Source organism: Oncorhynchus gorbuscha, linkage group LG13 (assembly GCF_021184085.1).
Source record: "Oncorhynchus gorbuscha isolate QuinsamMale2020 ecotype Even-year linkage group LG13, OgorEven_v1.0, whole genome shotgun sequence".
In the NCBI taxonomy this organism is placed as follows: domain Eukaryota; kingdom Metazoa; phylum Chordata; class Actinopteri; order Salmoniformes; family Salmonidae; genus Oncorhynchus; species Oncorhynchus gorbuscha.
In genome coordinates, this window is record NC_060185.1 from 75898205 (window position 1) to 75919620 (window position 21416).

At 42.7% G+C, this 21416-nt stretch overlaps 1 protein-coding gene across 1 annotated transcript in view; it reads right to left on the reverse strand.

Annotated features, from left to right (window-relative positions):
• Nucleotides 1-1857: 1857 nt before the first annotated feature.
• Nucleotides 1858-21416, reverse strand: part of anxa5a (annexin A5a) — a 28727-nt gene continuing 9168 nt past the window's right edge. Inside the window, exons 4-13 of the mRNA XM_046296732.1 lie at nt 20328-20422; nt 18986-19099; nt 12360-12450; nt 5827-5906; nt 5450-5500; nt 4734-4827; nt 4526-4621; nt 4250-4308; nt 3988-4110; nt 1858-2279 (exon numbers count right to left, since the gene is read on the reverse strand). Of these exons, the coding sequence (XP_046152688.1) occupies nt 2220-2279; nt 3988-4110; nt 4250-4308; nt 4526-4621; nt 4734-4827; nt 5450-5500; nt 5827-5906; nt 12360-12450; nt 18986-19099; nt 20328-20422 (863 nt within the window). The 3' untranslated portion in view covers nt 1858-2219. The remainder of the gene's footprint in view (nt 2280-3987; nt 4111-4249; nt 4309-4525; nt 4622-4733; nt 4828-5449; nt 5501-5826; nt 5907-12359; nt 12451-18985; nt 19100-20327; nt 20423-21416) is intronic.

The window sequence follows — 21416 nt, forward strand, 5'->3', positions numbered from 1 at the left end:
CATGTTACAACCTAACTATAGTATGTTACAACCTCAGTACATGTTACAACCTAACTACGGTATACATGTTACAACCTCAGTACATGTTACAACCTAACTACGGTATACATTACAACCTCAGTACATGTTACAACCTAACAACACGGTAGTACATTACAACCTCAGTACATGTTACAACCTAACTACGTATACATTACAACCTCAGCACATGTTACAACCTAACTACGGTATACATTACAACCTCAGTACATGTTACAACCTAACTACGGTATACATTACAACCTCAGTACATGTTACAACCTAACTACAGTATACATTACAACCTCAGTACATGTTACAACCTAACTACGGTATACATTACAACCTCAGTACATGTTACAACCTAACTACAGTATACATTAAAACCTAACTTCATGTTACAACCTAACTACAGTGTATACATTACAACCTCAGTACATGTTACAACCTAACTATAGTATGTTACAACCTCAGTACATGTTACAACCTAACTACAGTGTATACGTTACAACCTCAGTACATGTTACAACCTAACTACATGTTATAATATAAGTACAGTACACTTTACAACAGAACTACATGTTACAACCTAACTACAGTACATGTTACAACCTAACTACAGTACATGGTACAACATAACTACAATAGATGTTACAACCTAACTGCATGTTAGAAACTAACTACAGTACATGTTACAACCTAACTACAGTACATGTTACAACCTAACAACAGTACATGTTACAACATAACTACAGTACATGTTACAACCTAACTACAGTACATGTTACAACAACATAACTACAATAAATGTTACAACCTAACTGCATGTTACAATATAAGTACAACAGACCTAAATGTTACAACCTACCTACAGTACATGTTACAACCTGTCACGCCTTGGTCTTAGTATTTTGTGTTTTCGTTATATATTTGGTCAGGCCAGGGTGTGACATGGGTTTATTTTGTTGTGTTTCGTATTGGGGTTTTGTAGGCATTGGGATTGCGGCTGAGTAGGGGTGTCTAGCATAGGCTTGGCTGCCTGAGGCGGTTCTCAATCAGAGTCAGGTGATTCTCGTTGTCTCTGATTGGGAACCATATTTAGGTAGCCTAGGTTTCACTGTGTGTTTTGTGGGTGATTGTTCCTGTCTCTTTGTTTGTTTTCACTACATTTACATTACATTTAAGTCATTTAGCAGACGCTCTTATCCAGAGCGACTTACAAATTGGTGCATTCACCTTATGACATCCAGTGGAATAGGCTGTATAGGTTTTCGCGTTCCGTTTGTTGTTTTGTTACTTAGTTATTTCATGTATCGTTCTATTTTATTAAAGAACATGAGTAACCACCACTCTGCATTTTGGTCCGACTCTCTTTCGACAGACGAACGCCGTTACACAACCTAACTACAGTACATGTTACAACATAACTACACTACATGTTACAACCTAACAACAGTACATGCTACAACTACTGTGGTGTCAATAGGGAAGTCCACTAGATATGAACTCCCTGCTTGTTTTGGCTGTTTCTCCCATCTAGTGGTAGAATATCAACATCACTAAAGACTCCACGGCCATTCGATTGGATGACCTGTAAACTACAGACTAAACTTGGCCTATTAGATTTGACATGAGTTACTATGTCATGTAGATCTACTCATCTTAGAGGTGACTGATACCTTTATCAGCCCACTCCTATTGCAATTCACAACTTCATATGTTATTAATGAGTGAAACATAATAGTAGACATGAACCTTTTAATAATTGAACAGCAACTTTATACTTCGAACTCAAAGACACAAAGGCATTAATCAAGATAGAATAAGATATCGTGTTGATTTAGGTAACAAAGAAAATAACAAAAACAAATGGATATAGCAATATTACTCACATTATTCCTTGAAATTAGACATGTTTACCAAAACAAAACATAGTTTGCTTCACATGACCATAAGAGTCAAATAAAGGAATATTTGAACAATATGGGAGAAAAGAGGGCACACAGTGTTGAGTTCAGTATGTGTTGAATGTGGACAATCAAGATACATAGCCAGTACAATGAAGTGGTAACTTAAGCCAATCGTGGAACAGAAGATCAAATCTAACGTTAATGAATTATAATTGACGGACAGAGTATCAGGTGTAGCTCGTTGTGGCGCCATCACGCATCATCATACAGGACCACATCACCAAAAAGTCCTCAGTCATTTCCTCCACAAAGATAGAGCAGGGCCTTTCCGTAGTCCCCAGTGGTGTCCTCCTGGGAATAAGTCAACAAATAAACACAAACTGGCATTAAAGGTGTTGTCTGCACTACCAAGCAGATAATCAGCCTATGGATTACATAGGTCTTGTATACTCAGGTTGTAGAGCTGATGTACAACACATCTGACAGATATTTGTGTGATACAACAGAGAGTCTGCAAAAAAAAAAGTTTACAAAACCATTGCGCAGTGTCATCACAATGGCGGTGTAAACAAATATCTACATCAGTTGTACAAATGGACCGTCATACCGCACAATGTCAACCTGACGCAAGTCAGAGAGGAAGGCTGCTCATTACTACCAAGCCAGAGAGGAAGGCTGCTCATTACTACCAAGTCAGAGAGGAAGGCTGCTCATTACTACCAAGTCAGAGAGGAAGGCTGCTCATTACTACCAAGTCAGAGAGGAAGGCTGCTCATTACTACCAAGTCAGAGAGGAAGGCTGCTCATTACTACCAAGTCAGAGAGGAAGGCTGCTCATTACTACCAAGTCAGAGAGGAAGGCTGCTCATTACTACCAAGTCAGAGAGGATGGCTGCTCATTACTACCAAGTCAGAGAGGAAGGCTGCTCATTACTACCAAGTCAGAGAGGAAGGCTGCTCATTACTACCAAGTCAGAGAGGAAGGCTGCTCATTACTACCAAGTCAGAGAGGAAAGCTGCTCATTACTACCAAGTCAGAGAGGAAGGCTGCTCATTACTACCAAGTCAGAGAGGAAGGCTGCTCATTACTACCAAGTCAGAGAGGAAGGCTGCTCATTACTACCAAGTCAGAGAGAAAGGCTGCTCATTACTACCAAGTTAGAGAGAAAGGCTGCTCATTACTACCAAGTCAGAGAGGAAGGCTGCTCATTACTACCAAGTCAGAGAGGAAGGCTGCTCATTACTACCAAGTCAGAGAGAAAGGCTGCTCATTACTTCCAAGTCAGACAGCATGTTATGCTGAATCATGAATAATACAGTGTTAGTAATGGTTGATGTATGCTGTAGATGGATGGGGTTGGAAATAAGGATGCATGACAGGAGGTTGCATGTTTGTACTGGTCCTATCCATTTGGCACTACACCAGTCTCTAGTACGCCCTCATCATTCTGCCTATAGTGTGGTATCGTCATCTCCTATGTTAACAGGGCTGAAACCAGGTCTTTTATTCTTCCTATCCAGATACCGATGAGCTAAAAACCTAGTAGGAGACTCAGGAGAGTAACAGCTTGTCACAAAGGCCCACTTGCTAGAATATTTAGGGAGCAGCTGAAATAATTGAGGAATATTGGAATATTGAAGCAGCTGGAATAATAGACTTGTCACTCAGGTGATATCTAACGACTCTCTATCAGTGGAGGCTGCTGAGGGGAGGACGGCTCACATGGACACCATGTCTTTAATGTGGTTGATCCCACTCCATTGACTCCACTTCAGCAATTATTATGAGCGTAGTCCCCTCAGAAGCCTCCACTACTCTCTAGTGTCATTTGATAGGTGGTAGCTGAGTATAGAAGTAGATTATTAGGGTTAGTTGTTAGGTGGTGAAGATGAGACTAGTGCACTGTACCTGGTTAGAGGAGAGACCAGTCCACTGTTCCTGAAAACTAATCTATATGCAACCAGTTAGGGGAGAGACTAGACCATTGTGCCTGAATAGTTCAAAGGGAGTCTAGCCTATTGTACCAGACTGGATAGAGGAGAGACTAGCCCACTGTACCTGGATGGTGGTGTAAAGAGAGGCCCCATACATCTTCTTAAAGCAGGCTCTGATGTCCAGCATGTCTGTCTCACCCCTGGACACCATGATTCTCATCAGAGTCTGGTCATCAGTGCCAGCACGCTAACAAAGAAACAATAGACATCACAATTACAAATAACTAAACCAAACCTCTTAAAGCCTTTTTGGAGACATGTGTTGGTAATTGAAACTTTCTGGTAAATCCTCCATGGGATGATAGGTGACAACACAAAGATCATACCCTCATAGACCTGTAGAGGGACTCTGCAAAGTAGGCTGGGACACTCTTAGCACACTTCACTATGGAAAGGAAAGATGACATTCCCAAATGATTAATTCATGTTTCAATATAAAGCATTTATGGAATATGTACAAGATGTATTGACTGATAGGTGGTTTAGGTTTGACTTGTCAAAATGCAATACAGAAATGTCATTCTTTAATTGTGTTACATTTTAGTTTTGTATATTTTTTTCTATTTTTTTTTTTACTGTTGTTACTCATTGTAGAGTCTTACCAACTGCCAGCATTAAGTTCTCCAGGTTTCCAGTAGTCGCGCCCTCAATGCTGTCCTCAATATCATTGCCAGACACCTTCTTGTAGGCGTCAAACACTTGCAATGAAAAACAAGATACATATGAGAATTTGATGTCATTTGATGTTATAATAAAAGTGCAGAATGCAATTCTGTTTTAACGATTGAACGAAATTGCACACACACACACCTAGTCGAAGGTGTTCATGGCTCCTATTGCCCAGGATGTTGATGAATTTCTCTTCGTCTGTGCCAACCTTCCCCTTGCCAGCAGCAATCAGTTCCTGAAACACACACAAGTACCCCACTGATAACAGTTTATTATAGCACACTGAGCAATGTTATTACAATTGTGGTATGCAGGTGTTTGCCTCAAATCCTGTCTTTGGTGTTCAGAATGTCTTATACTATCACCTGTTTAACAGAACCTTCACTAGTTGCAGTATAACATAGCTTGATCAATGATCTATGAAGAAATGCAAATATTTTAGTTAAGTCACTGGTTTCACTGAATATAAGGCCATGTTCAATGAAGTGGATGTCAAAGGCAAGGGACCCTTCAGTGGACCTGTATTATATATGCATTTTTATAATCATTAAATATACTGTAGCCAATGTTGATCCAAGTATGAAAAAAAACAAAAACATTTTTTTAGCTTTTAAATCCATGGGATTTTCCATTTCAGGAAGAAAATGTACTAAATCCATGTTTAATATTGATCATTTATCAGCGAGCACTATGATACACTTGAAGCTTGCTTTGTCCTTTAGGCCTACTGTATGGTAATGGTTTGGAGCCATATCCTGAGCATGTTAACATTTGAGCACTGAAGACAAAATGTAATTATGTCTTGCCCTATAGCGTAGCACTTAGCGATCATCCACCCACTCATTGGGTTCTGTTACCATTGCGTCTTTCTCAATCCTGTTGTCATCCACCCCTTCATCATTACTCCTCTACACAAAAGAACAGAGGAGCAAAGGGGAAGAAAAAAGAACAGAGGGGAAAAGGTTAGTGCATCATGGGAGTAGAGTGATGTCTACCCTTCATGACCTAATCTTTGCTGAGTCCCTCTCAACCTGGCAACCTGGTGGGTTAGGTTACCAAGACCCAGGAGGACAATGATATTCTTACTGTACGTACCCTTCCCTCCTCATTCCTTCTCACTCCATCCTTACCTTTCGTGAACCACCCATGACTTTATAAGGACATCAGCAAAGCACTCCCATTACCAGAAAGGGAATACTGTATCTCTCTTATCCCTCCTTCTCTCTTCGTTTACCTGCAGAAGGATTATTAGAAGCTTTTGGAAGTTGCCCGAGGTGTCACTGGTGATATCTTTCTCCAGCTTCCCACCGCACTCTGAGAAAGACGAGAAGAGGGAGAAGGGAAAGACAGAAAATTGTTTACACTTATATACACGTAGAATGTATGCACACATGACTGTAAGTCTCTTTGGATAAAAGCGTCTGCTAAATGGCATATATTATTATTATTATATTATATCTGACAATGGTTGCTAATGGCAGCAATCGACCCAGTTTGGACGTGCTCTGTTTAGCTGAACGTCTCCGCCAGGGAGATTTGATTAGCAGGGTAACGGATGGATCCGCCTTCTCCGGTGTCCATCTCAGATGGCCAGGGTGACTCTAATCCTTGGCCTATTGAGCCATTAGCCTGGTTCAAATCTGTTTGTGTTGTGACAATGGCGTGACAATGACCATAGGAGGCAGCACAAACAGATCTGGGACCAGGCTGTTGTGCTAGACCGTTGCTGTGTCTATTGGCTGAAGATGCAGGACTAGCAACGTACTCTTGAAAATAGACTGGGTACTTGATGCAGTTGATATAGTGTTTATTTTAAGTTCTAGGGGTTGATCTGCAGTGAGGTGAACACATTTTGACGGGATGCCCTGCAGGAAGAATGTTTGATTGTACAGCTCTAAATTAAGAGGCATAGTTCAGAGTGAACAAATGTATGAAACTAGACAGGGGTGAGCACAGAACTACCATTGGGTTACATTGGTGGTCAACAATGCATGGTAATCCTGTCTATCCTAGACCAAGGCCATATAACTTTCATTCATCCTTCAATGCTATTGGTTTGAAGCAAGGTATCAGACTGCTCTCATAGCCCAGCGAGAGAAACATCTAGAATACGAATGAGTGCAACAAACAGACATTCAGATTCAAAGCAAGGTTCCACAATATGTGGAACCGGTGGCCATATTGCATTAAAATCAAAATCACATTTTATTGGTCACATACACATGGTTAGCAGATGCCATTGCGAGTGTAGCGAAATGCTTATGCTTCTAGATCCGACAGTGTCTAACAGGTAATATCTAACAATTCCACAACAAAACCTATTATCTAATGAATTCCACAACAAAACCTAATATACACAATCTAGTAAAGGAATGGGATAATAATATATAAGTATAAAATATATGGATGAGCAGTGACAGAACGGCTAAGATGCAATAGATAGTAAAGAATAGATAGTGAAGGATACAGTATACAGTATATACATATGAGATGAGTAATGTGAGATATGTAAACATTGTTAAAGTGGCATTATTAAAGTGACTAGTGTTCCATTTATTAAAGTGGCCAATGATATCAAGCCTGTAGGTAGGCAGTCATCTCTCTGTGTTAGTGGTGGCTGTTTAACAATCTCATGGCCTTGAGATAGACGCTGTTTTTCAATCTCTCTGTCCCAGCTTTGATGCACCTGTACTGACCTCCCCTTCAGAATGGAAGCGGGGTGAACAGGCAATGGCTTGGGTGTTTATTGTCCTTGATGATCTTTTTTTGCCTTCCTGTGACACCGGGTGTTGTAGGTGTCCTGGAGGGAAGGTAGTTTACCGCTGGTGATGTGTTGTGCAGACCACACCACCCTCTGGACAGTCTTGCGGTTGTGGGTGGTGTAGTTGCCGTACCAAGCGGTGAAACAGCCCAACAGGATTCTCTCAATTGTGCACCTGTAAAAGTTAGTGAAGGTTTTCAGTGACAAGCCACATTTTTTCAACATCCTGAGGTTGAAGAGGCGTTGTTGCGCCTTCTTCACCACACTGTCTGTGTGCGTGGACCATTTCTGTCTGTGATATGTACACCGAGGAACTTAAAACTTTCCACCTTCTCCACTGCTGTCCTGTCGATGTGGATAGGGGGGTGCTCCCTCTGCTGTTTCCAGAAGTCCACAATCATCTCTTTTGTTTTGCTGACATTGAATGAGAGGTTATTTTCCTGACACCACACTCCGAGGGCCCTCACTTCCTCCCTGTAGGCTGTCTCATCGTTGTTGGTAATCAAGCCTACCACTGTAGTGTAGTCTGCAAACGTAATGATTGAATTGGATGTGTGCATGGCCACGCAGTTGTGGGTGAACAGGGAGTACAGGAGGGGGCTGAGAACGCACCCTTGTGGGGTGTTGAATCCTACCTTCACCACTTGGGGGCAGCAAGTCAGGAAGTCCAGGACCCAGTTGCACAGGGCGGGGTCGGGTCCCAAGGTCTCAAGCTTAATGATGAGTTTGGAGGGTACTATGGTGTTGAATGTTGAGCTGATGGGATAGGACAGTGTGCAGTGTGATGGTGATTGCATCAGCGGTAAGCAAATTGAAGTGGGTTTAGGGTGACAGGTAGGGTGAATGTGATATGATCATTGACTCGTCTCTCAAAGCACTTCATGATGACAGTGAGTGCTACAGGATGATAGTCATTTAGTTCAGTTACCTTAGCTTTCTTGGGAACAAGAACAATGGTTGAAGCGTCTTGAAGCATGTGGGGACAGCAGTCTGGGATAGGGATTGATTAAATATGTCCATAATCACACCAGCCAGCTGGTCTGCGCATGTTCTGGGGACGCGGCTAGGGATGCCGCATGGGCAGGCAGCCTTGCGAGCGTTAACACGTTTGTGGTCCTTCTGTAGCTCAGTTGGTAGAGCATGGCGCTTGTAACGCCAGGGTAGTGGGTTCGATCCCCGGGACCACCCATACGTAGAATGTATGCACACATGACTGTAAGTCGCTTTGGATAAAAGCGTCTGCTAAATGGCATATATTATTATTATATTAAATGTTTTACTCACGTCGGGCCATGGAGAAGGAGAGCCCACAGTCTTTGGTAGCGGGCCGCGTCAGTGGCACTGTATTGTCCTCAAAGAGCGCAAAGAACTTGTTTAATTTGTCTGGAAGCAAGACGTCGATGTCCGCGACGGGGCTGGTTTTCTTTTTGTAATCCGGGATTGTTTGTAGACCCTTGTCTCAAACCTCATGTACGTCTCATGTTTGAGCCTTTGTATTGCGACTCCACTTTGACTCTATACTGACGCTTTGCTTGTTTGCCTTACGGAGAGAATAACTACACTGTTTGTATTTGCCCATGTTTCCAGTCGCCTTGCCATGATTAAATGCGGTGGTATGTGCATTCAGTTTTGCACGCATGCTGGCATCAAACCACGGTTTCCTGGTTAGAGAAATTTTTTAATTGTCACAGTGGGTACAACATATCCTATACTCTTCCTTATAAACTCGCTCACCGAGTCAGCGTATATGTCAATGGTTATTGTCTGAGGCTACCCGGAACATATCCCAGTCCACGTGATCGAAGCAATTGTGAAGCGTGGAATCCGATTGGTCAGACCAGTGTTGGATAGACCTAAGCACGGGCACTTCCTGTTTTAGTTTCTGCCTATAGAAGGGGAGCAACAAGATGGAGTCACGGTCAGATTTTCCAAAAGGAGGGTGAGGGAGGGCCTTGTATCCATTGCGGACGTTAGAGTAGCAATGTTTGAGCGTATTACTCGCTCGTGTATTACAAACGGTATGCTGATAGAATTTAGGTAGCCGTGTTCTCAAATTAGCTTTGTTAAAATCCCCAGCTACAATAAATGCAGCCTCGGGATATATGGTTTCCAATTTTAATAAAGTCCAGTGAAGTTCCTTGATGGCTGTCTTGGTATCCGCTTGTGGAGGAATATACAAGGCTGTGACGATATTTGAAGAGAGTTCTCTTGGAAGATAATACAGTTGGCATTTGATTGTACGGAATTCTAGGTCAGGTGAACAAAATGATTTGAGTTATTGTATGTTGCTACAATTACACTTTGAGTTGTTAATCATGAAACATACACCCCCGCCCCTGGAATCAGTTCAAATGCCCTGGGAGGTGTAGACAAAGGATCCGCTTTGGGAAAGTCGTATTCCTGGTCATAATGCTGTTTGTGCTGGTAAGTTGACGTCTCTCTGATATCCAATAGTTCTTCCCGGCTGTATGTAATAACACTTAAGGTTTTCTGGGATAACAATATAAGAAATAATACATTAAAAAACAAATACTGCACAGTTTCCTAAGGACTAGAAGCAAAGCTGCCATCTCCATCTGCGCAATCTTGCTAATCACTGAGCCAATCTGCATTCTGAGAGTCTACCTGTCACCGCTTTAGCTCTAGGCAAGGCACCGATCCAGCATTTGAAAGTAGAAGCAGGAGGGTATCCAGGTTATGGAGATTGGATGTAACATGTGGAATTTTATTTGATGGACTGTGAAAAAAAGGGAATGCAGGAGTGAGAGGAGGTCTGGTCTCGGGCACACTCGTTCATCCGCTCTGGCTCGCTCACCTTCAAAAGAATCCGTAAGTTCCGAAGGCAGTTTTTCAGAGCGGATCCGAAGCCACCCGTGCTCCATCGTGAATCATCAATGACAGGTGAGTTGGATACTCCTGAGCCAATGCAATTGGGAAGAGCTACGTTATCGGTTGGGGAAAGCTCACGGAGGCTGAGTTCAAACTGTTGTCTGTACTGTGGAGGGGAAGGACATTATATAGCTACCTGCCCTGTTAGGAAACCCTTGTCTCTAGTGGGTACAAGTACTCTGGTGAGCCAGACTGGGAGTTGCTTAATTCCCATCACCCACACACCTTTTTTTGTGCTTTTGCTGTGGGGAGACCAATCTAAGTCTTTCCGAGTGCTCATTGACTCTAGGGATGATGAAAGTTTTATGGATGCTACTATTGTTTCTCTGCATGGTATTCCCACTCAGCCTCTCACGGTTCCCATGGATGCTAGGGTGCTGGACGGCTGCTCAATAGGTAGAGTCACCCATAGTACTGTGCCCGTTCATATACGTGTTTCAGGTAACCACAGTGAGACCACACAGTTCCTCCTCATTGCATCTCCCCATGTTCTGGTTGTCTTGGGATTTTCATGGCTCCAAAAACACAACCCTGTTATTGACTGGACCAAAAGCTCCATCCTGGGTTGGAGTCCATTTTGCCATTCCCACTGTCTTCAACTGCACAGCCTTGCCCGAGATGTCTTCCTCAGGACGTTAGCAAGGCTTTGGATGTTTCTGCCATTCCTACTGAATACCATGACCTCCTTGAAATGTTCAGTAAGACACGTGCTACTTCCCTTCCCCCGCCCCGTCCTTATGATTGTGCCATTGATCTCCCAGGCACCACACCACACCACAACCCACCTTGGGGTCGGCTATGTTCTCTATCTGGGCCAGAGACCAAGGCTATGGAGGAGTACATAGAGGAGTCTCTGGCTACTGGGGCCGTCCGTCCGTCTGCATCTCCTGCCGGCGCAGGGTCTTTCTTGGTGCATTGACTACCGAGGACTGAATGACATTACGGTTAGAAATTGGTACCCCCTACCACTCCTCTCCTCTTCTTTTCAACCTCTCCACGGGGCCACCATTTCTTCCAAGCTGGACCTTCGGAATGCCAACCACCTGGTTCGGATACGCGAAGGGGATGAGTGGAAAACAGTCTTCAACACAGCCAGCAGACATTATGAGTACCAGATCATGCTGTTTGGTCTCACCAATGCCCCCACTGTCTTCCAGGCTTTGGTAAATGATGTGATCCGGGACATGCTCAACCGTTTTGTGTTCGTCTACCTTGACGACATCCTGTTTTTTTCCCGGTCGGCCCAAGAACATGTTCTTCATGTCAGGCAGATACTTCAGCACCTCCTGGAGAACCAATTGTTCCAGAAAGCTGAGAAGTATTCCACCGCTTCCACCGTTCTACAGTCCCATTTCTGGGATATGTCATCACTGAGGGTAATGTCCAGATGGATCCTGGAAAGGTGAAAGCAGTGGTGGGGGGTGGGGGGGGGACTGTCACACCCTGATCACTTTCACCTGTCCTTGTTATTGTCTCCATCCACTCCAGGTGTCGCTTGTTAATCCTGGTGTATTTACCCCTGTGTTTCCTGTCTCTCAGTGCCAGTTCGTCTTGTATGTTCCAAGTCAACCAGTGTGTTTTCCCGTGCTCCTGCCTTTTCTATTCTCTTTAACTAGTCCTCCCGGTTTTGACCCTTGCCTGTTTTCTGGACTCTGTACCCTCCCGCGTGACCATTCTGCCTCCCCTGACCTCGACCCTGCCTGCCACACTGTACCTCCTGGACTGGTTTTGACCTTTTGCCTGTCCACGACCATTCTCTTGCCTACTCCTTTTGCATGTAATAAATATCAAAGACTCAAACCATCTGCCTCCCATGTCAGCATCTGGGTCTCGCCTTGTGCTCTTATATGAGGAACCTAAGCTCTTTCTTGTAGAGGTTGAATGAATCCCACTGGGCACATACTTCAGTTGAACGTTTAGTTTTGATTTAAATTCAACGTGAAATCAACAACAAATATCGCCCAGGTTAAAAATACGAAATTCCCTTGACTTTTAAAACCCAATCAGTTTTCCACGTAGATTTTTCTGTTGAAATGATATGGAAGCAATGTTGATTCAACCAGTTTTTGCCCAGTGGGATATGTTATGAATGTGTCATGACACATTTAACCTCTTACCTTTCTTGTAGACTTTGACAATGTCTTTAATCTGAGCGCAGGTCCTAGACGCTAGGATCTCAATCAGCACGTCGTCATCCGTCCCCACCCCCTAGGGAACAACAATCAGAGACCCTCAGACAAGCCCACTCAATACCTGGCTGGCCATTCTGTAACAACCAGTGAGTATATGTGGACATGAAACAGTCTGAATGATTCAAAAAGACAAGCCTACACATGATATATGCTGCTTCACCTTCTCAATTCGTGCACTATTCACCCTATATACACTACCTTTCAAAAGTTTGGGGTCACTTACACATTTCCTTGTTTTTGAAAGAAAATAAAACATTCTGTCCATTAATAAAAGAACATCAAATTGATCAGAAATACAGTGTAGATGTTGTTAATGTTGTAAATGACTATTGTAGCTGGAAACGGACAATTTTTTTAAATGGAATATTTACACACAGGGTACAGAGGTCCATTACCAGCAACCATCACTCCTGTGTTCTAATGGCACGTTGTGTTAGCTAATCCAAGTTTCTCATTTTAAAAAGCTGAAAACCATTGTACTGATTAAAGAAGCTGTAAAACTGGCCTTCTTTAGACTAGTTGTGTATCTGGAGCATCAGCAGTTGTGGGTTCGATTACAGGCTCAAAATGGCCAGAAACAAAGTACTTGTCATGTTTTGTCATTGGTTATCATGTCTTGTCTCTGTGCTTCCCTTCTATTCGTTTCCCTCTGCTGGTCTTATTAGGTTCTTTCCCTCTTTCTATCCCTCTCTCCCCCTCCCTCTCTCCCTCTCTCGCTCTCTCTCTCTATCGTTCCATTCCTGCTCCCAGCTGTTCCTCATTTCTCCTAACTACCTCATTTACTCTTTTCACACCTGTCCCCTATTTTGCCCTCTGATTAGAGCCCCTATTTCTCCCTCTGTTTTCCGCTTCTGTCCTTGTCGGATCCTTGTAAGATGTTCGCTGTTCTGTGTCCTTGTCTCGCCCTGTCGTGTTTTACCTTCTTCAGATGCTGCGTGTGAGCAGGTGTCTAGGTCTGCTACGGTCGGTGCCTTCCCGAAGCAACCTGCAGTCTATGGTCGAGTCTCCAGTCAGTCCTCTCTACTGACAAGTGGATTTCAGTTCTCCTGTTTTGTTTTCACCTTGATATATCCAGGATTATCACTTTTGTCAATTACTGGAATAAAGACTCTATTTTCGTTAAGTCGCTTTTGGGTCTTCATTCACCTGCATAACAGTACTTTCTTCTGAAACTCGTCAGTCTATTCTTGTTCTGAGAAATGAAGGCTATTACATGTGAGAAATTGACAAGAAAATATTCGATCTCGTACAATGCTGTGCACTGCTCCCTTCACAGAACAGCGCAAACTGGCAAACCGGGATGCTGGCCATCTAGGCAGAGGGGCAAAGAAAAACCATATCTCAGACTGGCCAATAAAAAGAAAAGATTAAGATGGGCAAAATAACACCGACTGAACAGAGGAACTCTGCCTAGAAGGCCAGCATCCCGGAGACGTCTCTTCATTGTTAACGTTGAGACTGGTGTTTTGCGGGTAATATTTAAAGAAGCTGCCAGTTGAGGACTTGTGAAGTGTCTGTTTCTCAAACTAGACACTCTTATGTACTTGTCCTCTTGCTCAGTTGTGCACCTTGGTCTCCCACTCCTCTTTCTATTCTGGTTAGAGCCCGTTTGCGCTGTTCTGTGAAGGGAATAGTACACAGTGTTGTACAAGATTTTAAGTTTCTTGGCAATTTCTCGCATGGAATAGCCTTCATTTCTCAGAACAAGAATAATCTGACGAGTTTCAGAAGAAAGTTATTTGTTTCTGACCATTTTGAGCCAATAATCGAACCCACAAATGTTTATGCTTCAGATACTCAACTAGTCAAAAGAAGGCCAGTTTAATTTCTTCATTAATCAGCACAACAGTTTTCAGCTGTGCTAATATAATTGCAAAAAGGGTTTTCTAATGATCAATTAGCCTTTTAAAATTACAAACTTTGATTAGCTAACACAACATGCCATTGGAACACAGGGGTGATGGTTGCTGATAATGGGCCTCTATATGCTTATGTAAATATTCCATTAAAAATCAGCCGTTTCCAGCTACAATAGTCATTTACAACCTTAAGAATGTCTACACTGTATTTCTGATCAATTTGATGTTATTTTAATGGACAAAAAATGTGATTTTCTTTTAAAAACAAGGACATTTCTAAGTGACCTCAAACTTTTGAGTGGTAGTGAATGTATAGGAGTGTGTGGGTTTTGAAAACTATCAGTCTTTTCTGGCCCAGCACCAGTGGAGAGATTTTGTGAATTCCATATCACCTACACACTCTCAATGCAGGATCCAAATCCACGTTTCTGGTGTAGCAAGGGCCGTGCTCCTATCAACTGAGCCATCAGAGCCACCACTAATGTGAGAAACACTGAGCTGATGCAGGACAGTGTAACCAGAATGAACAAAGAAGGATAGTGACCTTACAAAAACAGCCCTTATGTAGCTGTCAGAAAGCCACTAACATGCACATACATGCTTTTGCCCTACACTGAAACAAATAAAGGTTCTTAAATGGTTCTTCCTCAGCTCTCCAAGGTTCCTTGGAGAACTCTTGCCCGATAAAGAACCTTTGAGTTCTTGTGGGGTTCTTGATGTGGCATCTACGGTTCTTAAGAATTCTAAAAGGTTCTTGAAACGTATGAAAGCCTACAGATGTGTCCTTTTCATAGCACACAGCAAATTGGCCAGTGTTAACTAGTGTTGATTGTTAAGTGTAACATTTCTAGTGTTGATTCAATAGTTAACCCTCCTGTTGTGTCCCGGTCGAATTGGAACGATTTACAAGTTTTCTCTCTGAAAAATGTAGTTAATTTAATCTGATTGTCATAAGGTTCCATGACTTTGTCCACAGAGGCCATCTGAACACACAAAATACATTTAGATGATTACATTTTGGGTGCTTTATTTAACTTTTGTACACCTGTGGTGTTCCCGGTCAAAAATGTAATTAGAAATGAATGGGTGAGACTACACTTTGTGTCTAAAATTGTGTTCAGGCACATGCCCATTCATCAGATGGACACACTTCCTCTCCCAGACCCCACATGAATGTGTGCTTGAGCACACACACACACCTCACTCCCCTTCTTGGCATCCATGGAAACCCCCATGGGAACCTTTCCCCAATAGAATCTTTCCCCCATGGGAACCACACCTGTTGGCATTCTCACAGACAATCGCAACATTGTTTCAATAATATATAGATCTTTTCTCGCAGCTCTAGTATATAAAACCTTTTTAAGGCCTTGCTCACAATTCATTCTGTGGCAGCACAATGACCAAACGATATACTGTGTGTGAGGCTCTTGATCATATCTTTGATCATGACACTGGTGAGGAGGAGAGAGTTAAGCTTTAAAGCAAAGTAGTCTGATAAATAGCACAATATGTTTCATCTGAGTTTTTGTTTTTTGAGTCAATATAATCCATACATCATGCTTCTTTTTTTAAACCCAAAAACGAGTTGTATGAGCTCAGGTCAATGAGGCCTACGGACCATAAATAGCAATTGTAATGTTCACAAGAACTTTAGTTAATTAAAACATCTTACACAACATTAGGTGATAATATATGTATTATTATGGATTTAAAATCAGCTATAACTGGGCGGTCATTTTGCATGTCCCTAACCCGCATGTCCCAGACCTGTTTTGGCTGGACCCCTGAGGCTGACAGGGCATTCATGGAGCTCAAGGGACGTTTCACCTCCAGACCCATCCTCGTTCCTCCTGATCCTACTCGTCCCTTCGTTGTAGAGGTGGACACCTCGTACACCGGAGCAGGGGCGGTCCTCTGGATAAGAGCGTCTGCTAAATGACTTAAATGTAAATGTAATGTAAATGGGACAAGATAATGCACCCATGTGGCTTTCTTTCCAAGCGGTTCTCGCCAGCAGAACGCAACTACGATGTAGGCAACCGGGAGCTCTTGGCAGTCAAGTGGGTCCTTGAGGGGTGGAGATGCTGGTTAGAGAGGGCATATCATCCTTTCGTGATATGGATGGACCATAAGAACTTGGTCTCCATTCAAGAAACCAGGAGGTTGAACGCTCGCCAGGCTAGGTGGACTCTGTTTTTTAACAGGTTCAACTTCACTCTAGCCTATCGCCCAAGATGCCCTGTCACTCTAGCCTATGCGCAGATGCCCTGTCCGGCCAACACGATGTATCTAATGAGGAGAGGGACTCCAAGCCCATCATCCCCAGCTCCCGCATTGTGGCTCCCATGTTATGGAGTATAGAGACCACGGTATGACAAGCCCAGACCCGAGAACCTGAGCCCGGCGGGGGTCCCAGCCCATTCTCAAGCGCTACAATGGGGACACTCCTCTAAATTAACTGGGCATCCAGGGGTTAATCGGACACTAGAATTCCTGAGGCAGAAATTCTGGTGGCTCAACACGATTGAGGATGTGAGATCCTTTGTTGCGGCCTGTTCCACCTGTGCCCAATGCAAGTCCTCACGACAGCGACCTGCTGGGCTGCTCCAACCTCTGCCCATACACAGTCGGCCCTGATCCCACCTGTCCGTAGACTTTATCACAGGGTTACCTCCATCCCAAGGGCTTACCACTATCCTGGTGGTCATGATCGGTTCTCCAAGGCAGCCCATTTCATTGTCTACAATTGCCAGAAGGAGACAGCTGATCTCATGATTACACGTCTTTCGACTACACGGACTTCCCCAGGACATTGTGGGCCCAGTTCGTTGCACAGTATTGGAAAGCCTTTTGCTCCCTGTTGGGGGTGTCAGTGAATCTCTCCTCGAGGTTCCACCCACAGTCAAATGGGCAAATGGAGAGGGCCAACCAGGAGCTTTTTCGTCCACCAAGGCTAGCAACTGGAGCAAGTTTCTCGCCTGGGCAGAGTATGCTCACAACACTGTGCCAAACTCGTCCACTGGACCTCACCCTGCAGTACCTGGTGGACTGGGAGGGCTACAGCCCAAGGAACGGGCATGGGTGCCTGCCCGAGACATCCTGGATCCGGTACCTGTTCGGGACTTGAACCAACTACATGGTGGTCGCCCTGGCTCCTTGGCTGGGGCCGCTCCCAGAAGGGGGGGGGGTACTGTCATGATTCCACCTATCACCAGAGGGCGGCAGAGACCGTCCTAGAGATATTAACGACACTCAAGTGTGTCCTATTTACTCAGTATGTTTTCCCTGTTAAAATAGATGTGCTTCCTGTTGTCCTTTGCTGAAGCTTGAATTATGTGCCATGTCCGTTTGTCTCCTGAGTGAGTTTTCGAGACTTAGTGTTTGTTGTTTACCCAGTTTTACTGTGATCCGTCCGTTACCGTTTCTCAGTAAAGTGTTATGTTTATCCTTAACCGCTGATTCCTCATCTGATCTCTTCTCTGCACCTGGGTCCAACCTCACCATGTCACATATTGCCCATAATAACAAGCCCCAGAGTGTACCTCTAGGGCTTGTTTTATGGGCAATTATATGTGTGCAACGTATGGATATAAATATTCATGTAATATACAGACCTGACATGTGTAAAGCCAATGTCACACAAACCAACTTGGACAATATTGATGGAACAAGTAAGTGTGTTTGTTTAATTGCCTCTCAAGTAGCTGCATTAGGGTGTGTGTGTTTAAATGCCTCTCAAGTAGCTGCATTAGGGTGTGTGTGTTTAAATGCCTCTCAAGTAGCTGCATTAGGGAGTGTGTGTTTAAATGCCTCTCAAGTAGCTGCATTAGGGTGTGTGTGTTTAAATTCCTCTCAAGTAGCTGCATTAGGGTGTGTGTGTTTAAATGCCTCTCAAGTAGCTGCATTAGGGTGTGTGTGTTTAAATGCCTCTCAAGTAGCTGCATTAGGGTGTGTGTGTTTAAATGCCTCTCAAGTAGCTACATTAGGGTGTGTGTGTTTAAATGCCTCTCAAGTAGCTGCATTAGGGTGTGTGTGTTTAAATGCCTCTGAAAGTGTTTCATTAGTGCATTGTTGATATAGTCCCAAAATGTTTTGCATGTCAGCAAGTTGTCAAGATAACTTTTTTATGTAAAATGCATCATATCAGCTTTATTTTTGTATTTTGAATGTTATATATCTTGAAAACTTGACCACTGATATGCAAAACATTTTGGGACTATATCAACAATGGCCTAATGAAAGAAATACCAAAATATTGTTTTGGGTTGGAGTTCTCCTTTAACCCCTGACCCTGCCAAAGCCTAGCAGTACCATAGTACTCAATCAGTTTTGGACAAACCTAACAGGGCTACATGGAAGATGAAAAACATGGCCACACATATGACACTTCATTAGTGTAGCCTATAATGGACTGGCTTTCTGCAGGGAAAGAGGAACATATTTCAGGACAGCTAGGTTTAAGACCATTAACTGATGGAGCATGTTAATGTTCACCTGAAATAATCTAGACACATGACCAATATCCTGCACATACTGTACCTGATGGTAAAAATACCATACAATTCCTAATTCTACATACCTTAAACTGTACTTTACCTTCATTCTATGTAGACTCACGTTTGGCTGCACAATACATGGCTTATTATTGGAGCCATAACCAAAAATAGACTATACATTGCTATACTTTACCTTGAGTGCTTTATGGAGTTGAGAGGCGTCATAGGAAATGGGAGGCGTCATCAACGCCACAACGAGCGTCTCGAACAAGCCTCCCAGCTCCGACTTTAAAGCACTCACAAGATCCTGTGGAAAAATAAAGACTTAGACAATGGAAGAAGTGCTTGCTTTAGACAAATAGCGCCAAAATCTCTTACTCAATTAATACGTTTGAATTCTTCACAAGATCCTGAGGATATAATAGTCTATAATTCTTTAACTTTGAGTGTTTGATTTGGACCTTTAAAAAAACAAACCAAAAAATATTTAAGCTGAATTCCTTACCTCCTTACCTCAATCAATTTATTAAAATTATTAACATTTTGTATGATTAATATTCTGATAACTTTGACAATGGAAGAAGTGTTTGTTTAAAGTAAAATGAAAACACAAAGAATAACAGAGCAGAAATCCTTACCTCAATCAATGCATTTGAATGATTAAAGAGTGTTTTGATAGCATGCACATAGAAGTGTAAAACGCTTGGTTTATGAGTGAGACTTCAATTTATTAGTATTGACAATAAAATACATGAGATGAGTCGTTCCTAATACATACAGTATACTGGAGAAAGAGCGAGAGTTATCAGACACCCTGATAAGTACATTTATTGTTGGCTTTTCTCTTATGCTAAGCCACCAGACAATTCAACATATTACTCACAGAAATGTACATCGGAATGGATTTTTATCGGCCATTTATCATAGATTTGGGTATTTTCGAAGTGCCGATCTGAACAGGCAGAGGCCAGAGAAAGAGAGTGCTAGAGAGAGGGGTGGATGAACAAAGAACCATTTGAAAGTGAGACTGACAAGGAGAAAGAGGGGGAGGAGGGATATGTGTGGATGGAGAGATTGTGGTTGGGTAGGTAGGTGGGTTGCAGGTAAAGCAACTTATGGCATGTGTGGGTGGATAATATTTCAGAACTCTCATGAGGGCCTATACTGTAGGTATTGGACAGATGCTGTTCATTACGGATAAGTCACAAACCTCTCCCAGTCCCAGTGCTGCTAGCTACGTGACATCTGCGCAATGGCAATACCGTCATGCCAATCTGCCCCTACGAATAAACCCCATATCTGAGAATAACAGTAAAGCATTTTGGCAGTATGTGGATGGATTCTTCTTATTCAAATTCATACTTGGATACTCTGCACAAGGCAATTGGGCGTGCATATGCTCTACTCTTATTCAGTAACAGTAGAAAAAATGGCATACTGTTTTCCCTTAGGTGACCCTTGTTTTGGCTGATGAGTGATGGGGTTGGTGACATGACCTGTAGGCTTCAATCAGACCTGTAAGCTTCTTGTCTCACCTTTCCGTGGGCCTTCTTGTACTCCACCTTAATTTCCTGCCGTTGATTGTTGCTGCGCGATGCCAAGAGCATAAGAATGGTGTCCTCATAAGTGCCTGTCAAACATGGTGACAAACTTACAGTAATTAATCTTAAATCAGTGACTTGAGAACATGTCTTGACCATGAATTGCAGAACTCGTTAAAACAAAGCCACCCCTACCAGTTTGGAATAACTAGTTAGTTACCACATTGTTTATTTATAATGGTGTAGTGAACCAAGTAAAGAAATTCAGTTTGTGTTTACAACAATAAAGGGATGATTCACCCCAAAATCTACATTTATCAGTGATTTCCATGCCCTATGTTGAGCTGAGTCTATATTCCATAAAGATAGTTTGGTCATTGTGGTTTGAAAGGCAACAACAAACATGGACAAACTATGTTGGCCTGGACCACGCTATTGGTATTCAAGGAAATCTACAGGCCTCAATTAGATTAGCACCATGTAATTTCATCTGGAGTATGAACCGTTCCTTTAATAAGCACTAGATCAACATATAGACCTATTCTCACCAGGGAAATGATGAGACAAATGGACCAACACACAAACAATCAATACCAATACTTTTAAAATGCATCAATACCTCTGGGATACAGCAAAATAATATCAGGGCTGAGACAATTCACGGCATTTCCTGGGCAACGTTGAAATAGATTTGTTATCCAGACTTAATTATGCCATAAAGCAAGTCACCGCTTATAATGTTATCTGGTTAAAAGATCAGAGTTCAGATTGATTTTGAGCTCCAACTATAAGTCAAGCTATAATTCACAGATATGCCTCCATTTTACGATCATCTTCCCGTTTACTTCCCCTGTACAACATTGTGTCTTTTGGGTTCAAGGCCATCGAATGAATCACAGCACTGGGACAATTGGTTTAAACCAATGACATATGGAGGAAATTGTCGTTATGGATGGTCATTACAGATGTAAGATCTTAATTTGATTACTATTTTGTTGAGATTTGTCCTGCAAGGCAGAACTTTTTTTTATGTTGTAAAGTCTAATTTCCAGACTTGATTTGCCCTAAAAAAAGGGCCATTAA